Source organism: Alnus glutinosa, chromosome 3 (genome assembly GCF_958979055.1).
Source record: "Alnus glutinosa chromosome 3, dhAlnGlut1.1, whole genome shotgun sequence".
In the NCBI taxonomy this organism is placed as follows: Eukaryota; Viridiplantae; Streptophyta; class Magnoliopsida; order Fagales; family Betulaceae; genus Alnus; species Alnus glutinosa.
The window spans coordinates 37,725,766-37,736,533 of record NC_084888.1 but is presented as its reverse complement, the minus strand read 5'-3'; the positions used below and the strand labels follow the sequence as shown (position 1 = coordinate 37,736,533).

General features: G+C 37.8%; 3 protein-coding genes across 3 annotated transcripts; 1 reads left to right on the top strand and 2 right to left on the bottom strand.

Moving 5' to 3' along the window:
* On the top strand, positions 1 to 1,446 carry LOC133862868 (expansin-A8). Its single transcript, XM_062298772.1, has 3 exons — positions 1 to 208; positions 303 to 615; positions 717 to 1,446. Exons 1-3 carry the CDS (start codon positions 67 to 69, stop codon positions 1,018 to 1,020), a joined length of 759 nt encoding a protein of 252 aa, XP_062154756.1. The 5' UTR covers positions 1 to 66; the 3' UTR covers positions 1,021 to 1,446.
* A 1,243-nt stretch (positions 1,447 to 2,689) lies between these two features.
* Positions 2,690 to 8,266, bottom strand: LOC133862450 (mini-chromosome maintenance complex-binding protein). The gene is made up of 14 exons (XM_062298269.1): positions 7,868 to 8,266; positions 7,246 to 7,359; positions 7,019 to 7,150; positions 6,607 to 6,738; positions 6,148 to 6,192; positions 5,407 to 5,526; positions 5,121 to 5,276; positions 4,805 to 4,879; positions 4,533 to 4,646; positions 4,170 to 4,372; positions 3,916 to 4,051; positions 3,419 to 3,646; positions 3,036 to 3,103; positions 2,690 to 2,951 (listed from the first exon to the last, which is right to left on the bottom strand). Exons 1-14 carry the CDS (start codon positions 8,027 to 8,029, stop codon positions 2,837 to 2,839), a joined length of 1,800 nt encoding a protein of 599 aa, XP_062154253.1. The 5' UTR covers positions 8,030 to 8,266; the 3' UTR covers positions 2,690 to 2,836.
* Positions 8,267 to 9,645: 1,379 nt separating this feature from the next.
* Positions 9,646 to 10,678, bottom strand: LOC133864695 (uncharacterized). Its single transcript, XM_062301098.1, has 3 exons — positions 10,315 to 10,678; positions 9,988 to 10,051; positions 9,646 to 9,895 (listed from the first exon to the last, which is right to left on the bottom strand). Exons 1-3 carry the CDS (start codon positions 10,600 to 10,602, stop codon positions 9,726 to 9,728), a joined length of 522 nt encoding a protein of 173 aa, XP_062157082.1. The 5' UTR covers positions 10,603 to 10,678; the 3' UTR covers positions 9,646 to 9,725.
* Between the last annotated feature and the right edge of the window lie 90 nt (positions 10,679 to 10,768).

The window sequence follows — 10,768 nt, the reverse complement described above, 5'->3', positions numbered from 1 at the left end:
TAAGCACTTGGCACTCACTCCCTCCCCTCCCTCCCCTCTACACACGCTTAGACACAATTTTACACAATGGCTGTTGCGGCATTCTCTGCTATTTCTCTTCTCTTCTCTATCCTAAACCTATGCCTTCGAGGAGCCTACGGTGACTCCGGAGGGTGGGAAGGTGGTCATGCCACGTTCTATGGCGGGGGTGACGCATCCGGCACAATGGGTAAGTTTTAAAATTTCTCTTCTTACAAGCAAAATGATTGTCTAGGAGAGCTTGTAATTGGGTTTCTCATGGGCTATGTTGGTATTAATTGCAGGGGGTGCTTGTGGGTACGGTAATCTGTACAGCCAAGGGTATGGGACTAACACTGCAGCACTCAGCACTGCTCTGTTCAACAATGGTTTGAGCTGCGGGTCTTGTTATGAGATGAAATGCAACGATGACCCCAAATGGTGCCTCCCCGGTACCATCACTGTCACTGCCACTAACTTCTGCCCCCCTAACAATGACTTGCCCAACGACAACGGCGGGTGGTGCAACCCTCCACTCCAACACTTCGACATGGCGGAGCCTGCTTTCTTGCAAATCGCTCAATACCGAGCTGGGATTGTTCCCATAGCATTTAGAAGGTAAAAAAAAAAACACAATCTACTAGAAATCATGAAAATACTTGGCTGGCGATGGAGCTCATCTAATTTTACATACTTTGTCTTTGTGTTGGTCCAAACAGAGTGCCCTGTGTGAAGAAAGGAGGCATAAGGTTTACCGTCAACGGTCACTCTTACTTCAACTTGGTGTTGATCACAAACGTTGGCGGCGCCGGAGATGTGCATTCTGTGTCGATCAAGGGGTCCAACACTGGGTGGCAAGCCATGTCAAGGAACTGGGGCCAGAACTGGCAGAGCAATAACTACCTGAATGGACAGAGTCTTTCATTCCAAGTCACCACCAGTGATGGTCAGACGGTGACCAGCTACAACGTGGTTCCGGCAAATTGGCAGTTTGGACAGACATTTGAGGGGGCTCAATTCTAGATTTTTATTACATAGTAAAAAGGAAAATATACATTATATTGTCAATTGGAAATGTTCCATCTTCGTTATGGTGAAGGTGGGATACACAGGGTAGAGTAGGATGGGCTCGGCCTGTGTGGCCGCGTATTGCTGAGGTGTCTGTTTGGCACCCGCTAGGCCTTTACATATATATATATATATATATATATATATATATATATAACCAGTTTGAGTTTGTTTGTGAAATTTATTAGTTTCTCTTAAGAAAAATAGGGATGGATATTCCATTTATTGCCTTTTATTTAAATTTGGGGCATTGAATATCTTAGAGTTTGTAAACTTTATCTCCAAGTTGTGGCAACTTTATTTTCACTGGCAGTGTTCTGTGTACAGTCCTTTGGGCAAAGTGCTCCCCATATTTTAATAGTACCTGTTCAACTTTTCACATTTTTTTTTGGGCAAGACTACTTTAAACCGACCAAGTAACAAGGCTAGTGGACAACAATCTAGATATATGTAGAATTATAGAATTGCATGTGAAATTAACGGATTAGAGTTGAAGAGCTTAATCCATTTAATTAAATGAATTGGGTTAAAATAATCTTTTACACATCTTTAATACGACTTAAACTCGACACACGAACACGAATTGTCATTCCTTATAATTAATAACAAACGCGCACAACAAGCCAAGAGCAAAAGCAATAGCCTGTTCTTTCGACATCAATTTTTCACTAGAAATATCAAATCAAGCATGGCTGCCAATCCTGCATGACAGGCTCAGATTTGTGGAAGACATCGCCAAATAGCATAATGCATAACTAAAATATGCACGTTTAGTAGCAATGTGTAAAGTTCTAAACCCATGACCAGAAGCCTCTGACACAAACTGTAGCATCTGTGGAGATAGCAAGAAGTTATTTGATAAAAAAATGCCATGGGTATCAAATCTGTTACCAAGATATGGGTATCAAAATAATGTAAATTTTGTTCATTAGTACCCCTAAACAAATTTCTATTAGTTAATTATTTATGGCCCTATATGAGGTCCTAACAACTAGACCCAGCTCTGCTCCTAGAAGCAAAGAAAAAGAGAGCTACATCCCTATAGACAGGAAGAGCAAACTATTCTGGTACACTAAAATCCTTATAAAAGATAGTATGCAAGAATGGTCTGATACTCTATCTAGCTACTATAGCTACTAGAAAGGGAAACCTTTATCCCACTACCAGTGTAGGAAGGAAGGTAAGCTGCATCCCTATAGAAAGGGTATCAAGGGCGTGGTGTAAGTCAAGAGTTCAGACCGTCATAACATGCTCAATTATCTATTAACCTAGCCATGTTAGGTTCTTTAACCATTGTTATAGCTCACCATATGTATTCAATGCCCCTTTATCCATATATAGTGATTGACTATGGTACCCAAGTGTTATTGTTCACACATCACATGTGGATTGGTGAATTTCTCATAGTTGAGGGTGCTGCGCATGCAGCCATATTCATGCGCATTTTTATGGTAAGAGACTATAATCCAACTACGGGATACAATAACATTCTAGATCGTGTAATCTTTTTAATGAATAAGCTGCAAATCATTTTGGTACCCATCTCTTAATAAAAGATTTAATACTTCTAACATTTCTCATCTGATAAATTTGGTCGATTCACATAGGCCAATTCATTTCAAGCTTGGACGATGTAAATAGTAGCATGTTCCCATTAAATGGCAAATACATTTTCATATATAAACCTTTCACTAAACATAATCTGACAGCCCTGGGCTTTAACATACATCAGTTTAAAACCATTCCAATCCCACCAAGTGATTGCATATCTTCATTTAAACCTCTCTCTACGTAGCCTCTCCAGTTCCATAACCATCTGCCAGTGCTCCAAGGACAGGCAGGTTTCACCGAAACTCAGAGACATTAGGCGGCCCATTGTCAGCCATCTGTATGCCAAAAAATAAAATTACTAATGTGCAACAAAATACCGAGACAAAATACTATTGCCACTCGACTTCCAGGTCCCCAACCTGTTAAAATCATGGCTCCCTATGCTCCGGTCTGCTTGCCTTGCTGCGACCAAGTCATTTTCTACCACCTATGAATTATCAGGCAACAACATTAAGGTTCTAAAGGCGCCTCCATCTCGACTCTTAATCCAAAGATGAGTAGGGAAAATCAACACAAGTAAGAAATGATTGACGAATAATTTTATGGCAGGTGCATCTATATTATATCATCCAAACCAGACATGTAGCATTCATTAGTCATGAATGCTACATATGAATGCTCAAAAATGTTCTCTGACCACACAAAGAGAAAGGCTTTATGATTTTTATGACTATGTTCCTGAGCCAAAGCCTCTTTTCCAGAGGAATTTGTTTATCAAGAATGACATCAAGCTAACTCATACCTTCTGCATTTCTGAATCAATAGAATGTGGCAATGATTTAACTGTAGCCAAGTACCATCTCCAAGCTTCTAGTGCTTGTGCAGCCACAACTTCAGATGAACCCACTGAAGAAGGCTGGAAAGGTATAACTACATCAGCTGGCAAGATATTTGATTTCCCCTCAGAAAGATTTAGCAATTGGACATCAGCTGCCATCTCCATTTTATAGTACTTAAAATCATATTCCACCTGCGAACAAATAGATTTTTAATATATATATCAAGATCTTACTTTCAATAAAGTGGTTGTGAGCTACTCTCAAACAGTAGCTCCATGAAGCACAGGTGCTGGTGATATTTGAGGTGATGTATTTTAACTTTAGGAGATAAATGAGTGCGAGTTTCTGTACATTTGTTCATTAAGCAGTCCAACAAATCTCTCCCAATTCACATAGAGCTATATATAAGATATACGGAATATACACACAAACATCATAATATAAATGATAAAAGAATTACCTTTTGCAGCTCCGTCAGATTTTTTAATAACCTTGCATTTTCTACCCCAACAGAGTTGAGGGTCCCTGCTTCCAATTGGGTCTCATCAACGATCACGTGTGAGCCCTCAGCTAGCTGCAGAACTCCAGTTATCAGTCTGGAACATAAACACGTTAGAATGTAAAAAATCTATGAGAGAATTTATAGTTGTAAATATCAGGCCACTAATTAAAGGCAGAATGATTTCCTAGTCACAAAGTGATAAATCTGACTACCTGTCTGTCTCGTAATCCTTTTTTGGTGCAAGTGATACAGAGTTAAGATACTCCACCGTGAGGAGTATGCTATGTGTGAAAGGTAAGAGGTTTCTGAAAGCAAGGCTAAGTTGACTGCCAAACAGAGACGCACTTTCTTTGCTTAAACAAGTGAGATTTAGTGAAAGCTTGCCCACAGCAACAGCGTCTACTCTAGCATGCACCTGCTCAAGAAAATCTCATAAATTTAACCCATAGGTGCAGGAGATATGGAGAAGGAACTATCTTAATTAAGATCACTGAGACAAGATATGGACTAGTGAAACACGAAAGTTTAACAAGAATAATTACAAAACATCATTATCATGAAAGGAAATCACTTACCCTGGACAGAAGATGCAACAACATGAAATGAGCAGCTAGACCATCATTGCCAAGAACGGCTGTTAGATGCCTCAACAGAGCCTCCCTCATCTCTTTGACAAAATTGGGCTTTGACTGTAGGAACATATAGTACACAATAGTTAAACAACGCAAGACAAGAAAAGATTTAAAAAGGAAACACTAAGATCTGATATGACTGAAAAGGCAACAGACATAAAGTAGATTAACAATCATTCAGAGGGATGGAATAAAACTAAGGTGTATAAAATCACCTCCAACATGGGGGAACAATTGAGAAAGTCAGAAGCTGAAAGCTTCCTGTGAATAAGACAATGGAGGCGTGGTACCTACACCAAAAAATACAGAACAAAAAAAAAAAAGGTGAGGATGCAACTAAATAAGGTGCCACAAGAGGACAAGATAGTTCTGTATAGACTGATATATGGCGAAGATTTGACAGTCACATTACTCATTATCTAATTAGATTGCAGAAGCACAATTCAGCTGTTATTTAGAGTATAGTTAGGTGCCAACAACATATACAGTGAAAACCCAATAACAAATTTGCATTTGTAAGGGGTCAAATACCTTGTTAGGGGGCAAATGAACCAAGACATCTTCACAAAAACCATTAGAGAGCTCATCATGATGCTTGTCTGCTTGAAGCTCTGAGTCCAAAGTGAGGACTCCAATGAACTCAAAAACATCATTCAGTTTTAAGTCAGACTCCGGAGAATCATATATCTGCATAATAAAGTACTTTCAGAAATTTCACAAACTTAAGGGATAAATGAGAAAACAAATTCAGTTCAACACCATTTATATTAGTAATATTAGCATTAAGTTAAAGGAACAAAATTGACGAGCCACTTACCTTAACAAGGCAAGGAAGAGAATCTCTGTCAATGGCAGGTACCATACTCATATTAGAGCGACAGCTTTCAGTTATGGACTCATGATTCTGAGAAGACACGGAAGGTTGTTCATCCTCTTTCTAGCATAGATAAAGAAATTAAATGAACATACAATTCTTGATCAGGAGCCTACAATTCATTAAAATAAAAATGAAGTATAGATCGTGATGTAATCTATTCAAAGGAAACATAAAGTGCATGTGGCAAACAATTGATTCAACATATCAGCTGTGTGCCAAAGTCAAAAGGAATTGGATGATAGAAACCACAGAATTTGTCAAGTTGAATGGCCAGTCCATGTATGTCCAGGAAGAAATGCAATTTAGCCACAAGAACTCTGTAAAGCCCCTAAAGATCAAGAGACATGTGCAAAGTCCAAAGGAATTGGATCATATAAACCACAGAATTTGTCAAGTCGAAGAACCAGTTCATGTTTGTCCAGGAAGAAATGCAATTTAGCCAAGAGAGCCATGTAAAGCCCCTAAAGATCAAGCCAGTCCATGACACGTTTCCCTTTAATCAAAGAACCCAGAAATTTCATGGTTCTAAACATATTTGAACTTCAGGCGAGGCAGACCAGATAAAAAAAAAATCAATTGACTTACAGATTCCAAAAATTCAGATTATTCTTATCCATCCAATGGAAAGGAAAGGGATAAAAAAATCAAATAAAATGCTTAATCAGAATCATCTCTACTCACCATCTTTTTGGTACTAGGAGAACCTTGAACCCCATCATCAGAGACCTGACATCAATATGGTATGTCAGATAAATCAAGGACATGGGAAATCATATTGTGAAGCAGACAGCAGCTGAGCAGTTCCTAAAGACCCAAGAAATCATCAATCAATCAGATTTTTAACCATCTGAAAAAGGTCCAAAATAAAAATGTGTCTGATCAGTGTACCTACACTTTTTTCTTTTAATGGCGGGGAACCCTCAAACGCAGGGCCATACCCCACTCACACACGGATTGAGTAAGACGTTAACCCCATAAAACTTCCCCAACTAGCATACTGATGCATGACTATATTGAAGCCAAGCCAAACAAGACCACAGGAACGTAAGACCATACCCTTTCGTACTCACCACAAGATTATTCTTGAGCAGCTAGCTCAATGAAAAGAACAAATAAGAGATACAGTTACAGGGAACTTACAAGCATATCCATGTGATCAATAGCTTCATCATCCACTCTCCTGCGCTTCTCTCTCTGTTGGGATGTGGAATCAATACATCGATTCAACACTGATTCAGAAGATGGTTCAGTCCAAGAATTCTGCCCTGGAACCTTAAAACAAGAAAAACACAAAAAAGAACAACCCAAGACGAGCTAAGTCATGGTTTTCATTTCATGCAGAACCTTAATTCAAAACTGAAAGTAAATTCAAATAGATAACATAGAAGATGGTTTTCTATGTTAGCTGGCTGCAATCGAGTTCCTCTAGATAACTGATAAGCCCTCATAATAACAACTCCAATACAATACACTTAGTAATATGCTTATGTCTTAGGATTAAAAATACAAGCTGAACACAGGAAAAAAAAAATTGCTAGTATAGATAACTCACAGGAACACAGTAAAGCAGACGGCGTTCCCAAACTCGCATATTGGCTGAAGAAGCAGCAATAGGGAACTGGGAAGCAGCAATAGGGAACTGGGAAACATCCGTAAACTTGTTGGTTCGCCATACCGACCCATCCTTGAAGAAAAACAACAGTCATTAGCATGAAAATTTTGTGCTTGAGGCAGTTCACTCAGAAATCATCATCAGAAGGCCAAAAAATAGGGAGTTACCTTATATGCACCGACATAAAACTCATTACCCAACATGTCTTGTACCATTCCCCGGAACCGAACCAGAGTTTTGGGCTGTAACCATCTGATAGTGTCACCGTTAAGAATCGGGACCTAAAATGACACACAACAGCCAGTCAAGTCTTAATCAATAATCTTCGTCATAATTTTACAATAATTAGGACTAATATTACATTAGTTTTTCAAATTAAAGCCCGCAAAGAAGAAAATCAATCAATTTGCTATTAGACCCAAGTCTTAATGAATTGTCTCTGTGATAAATCCACTATATTTAGGACTAAAATTACATTAATTATTCAGATTAAAGCCCGAAAAAGGAAAAAAGCAATCAAATTGATATAAAACCCAGGATCTAGCTGTTAAGAAATGGCAAGAAATAAATAAAAGAAGTTTTTTTAAGAGACATGCTATTTGCATTCTCCTAGCATTCTGTAGGCATAATCCACTCTTAGATCAATCTTAATTAAAAATAAAATAAAATAAATCAAGGATGGATTGCATTTCTCTTCTTTAAAGAAAAAAAAAAGGAGCAATTTTAGAAACAATTATATAATTGATTCTAGTAGAGCCCTAGAAATTTGTTGAAGGAGAAGAGGAAGACCTGAGAGAGGCAGCCTTGGTCGAAGAGGAACTGGCGGAAGAGATCGACGGCCCCCCAGTCCCTCCCGTCCGTTTCGAATCCCGAGGCGGCCACCGCCTTCTCGAACGTCAATCGGACGGCTCCCAATGGGTTCGCCAGTAGATCGTACGGTAGACCCACCATCTCTGAATCTCTCTCTCTCTCTGAGTCTGTCACTTCAGTGCGCGCTAAAACTGGTGGTTAAGTAGGGGTAGGATTTCCCGCCAAAATCCAAGGGTTATATGTGGTAACTTGATTGGTATACCGTAGTTATGGTCCAAGGTCACAGGACGGCGACCTTGACGGTTGCGTAAATGAAAATTAATTGGGACCGGGGAAAAAATAAAATTTCATACAAACGGTCTAATAATATAACGATACCATCATGTGTTCTGCAACGTACTATTTATCTCTCAAACCGGTCGTGGGAGTCCAACAGACTCACATTCCTCTGTTTTACGCAGGTTCGTGAAAAGTGTTAGAAAAATGGTTAAAAGCAATTCTTTTAAAAATTTATAAATAATTAATATAACTATTTAATTAATATTTTAACATAACTCAAACAGTAACCTAGCAATATCAAGAGAATAAAATTTTTCCCTGAACATGAAATTTAGAATTTTTTTTATTTTTTTATTTTTTTTTTCCAAGGGGTAGTTCAATCGGTTGAGGACCACGCCCCATGAAACGAAAGTCACTAGTTCGAATCTTCCTCCCCCCTCTCGTGTGAACATGTCAAAAAAAAAATCAGAACTTTTTAGTCACTAAACAGTTTGTTATCTATTTGGGATTAATATGACGTTGTTCAACATTTATATTTATGGGGATTATCAAATATTTCTTAATTGTGTTAATGGTTGGTATGCACTCAAAGATCAAGTGATCAACTGTCTGTCAACTTAATTGTTTATCGAGTTGTTCTACTTGTGCTTACCTTTTCCGTTGCTACCGCAACTACAAAATGAACACTTTCAACTATGAATATTGTCAAAATTAAGCTTCAAAACACAATCGAAGATGAGTTTTTAACTATTTCCTTGATGTTGTTGTATATCAAAAGATAAATTGTTACGAAATTTAGTACATATTCAATTATAGATTATTTGTGGGACATAAAAGAATTGAAGGTTCCATTTTGATAAGTGATTGAATTGAAAATTGAAATATATTAAGAAATAATTATTTTGTACATTTTCTTTTGCTTGTATTGATACTAGTTTTATTTTTTATATATTGATTTAATCTTCAATCTTAGTATATTTCTAATCTATTCTTTGGTCCCCCTATCTTAACATATTATCATTCATGCTATATATGGCCCCATGACCCCCATCGATAAGAATTCATGGTTCCGTCTTTGCATGTATCCATAATGCTTAGAGAAAATGTCTATGTGAATGGTGTTAAGTCACCGCTTATTATAAAAGCTTAACCTAATAAAAAAATTAAAGATTTAATCATTTAATTAATATTCTAACAATCACCTCTGAATAATAAGAGTGGTTTGTAGGTTTAGTGTGTATTCCTTGAATCAATGTATTTTTCAAATCACCCATTAAGAAGAAAAAAAGAAAAGCATGAGATGGTAATATTAGATGGGGCCAAAATTGAAGAACAAGAGTTCTAGCATAAAAAGAAAAAAAAATTATTATTTTTTTTTTAAAAGAAAGAAAGAAAGAAAAAAAAAAAAAAAAAAAAAAAAAAAAAAAAAAGGAGCAATGCTAATTGAATTGTCTAGATAGAGCTTTTAGGGTATAGAGTACAAATGCAATTCTCTTCCACCATGCTATATCAATTGTAATAACCAGAAAAAGAAAACTTTATCACCAAACCATCGTCTTCAACCTGAGAAAAGTCTGGTAAAAAAGTTTCCAGATTTGGACCTCTCCAAACATGCTACATGAACATATCTTCCCAACTTGTCCACTTGCCTTGGTTCACCCTTGGTATCTTTCTTGCAAACCTTGCACGTTTTGTCAACCCACCCCTCTTCAACATATTGCCCATCCACTAATATCAAATACAAAGAAGAAAGATTATTAAAGATTATGGCTCGAAACTTAGTGGGCTTCAAAACAAATTGCAGAGTTTAAGCTACATACCCTCGATATAGGACTTGAAGAAATCCTTGTATGTTCCTCCAATTTTCCTTCTAAGAGCCCCATACTGCATGACACAGAAAACCCTGTTACCCCATGTTGCACCTACGGGTGACAATTCATGTTCACGAGTCGGGCTCGATCTTAACCCGTTAATTTTATATTGGGTTCGTGCTCGTAAATTGTGTCAAAAATTGTTAATCATAATTGCACGCGCACACGCGCTTAGTACGCATTAGCCAAAATCCAAATTAGCTTGTCCACACACAGACAAAGAATACATAATGAAGATGAATTCCAAGCCAAATATACACACAAAAGTAAAGTTACCTGTTCCCTGGTCATTTTCTCTCCAGACTTGGTGGCTTCTCTTGCCTCGGCCAGAAGCTCGGCATCCTCAGCAGATCGAACTTGAGAGAAATCGAGAGCTTCGGTTATGTTGCTAAACAAAGACTGGTTGCTCTTCTTTGGTTCTTCCTTTTCACCCTTCTCTGTTTTGGCTGAAACTGTGAACTTTAAAGTCTTGTTGAACCTATAGTTACACAAGTCTTGCGCCACTCCAAAATTTGAAGGGAAATTGCTACGGAGAGGTGTCAAGGGAAGAGCTCTCAGTCCCATGTTTGCCTTCCCCTTCCTTAACACAACAGTCAACAGACTCTCTTCTCTGCACTGCACAACAATTAACGATATACCTGCTGCTTGTATTTGGTTCAAGTATGTGTATTTTTTTTTTTTTTTTTTGCCACTTTGGACCATTGAATTATAGCCACGTGGATTTGTACTT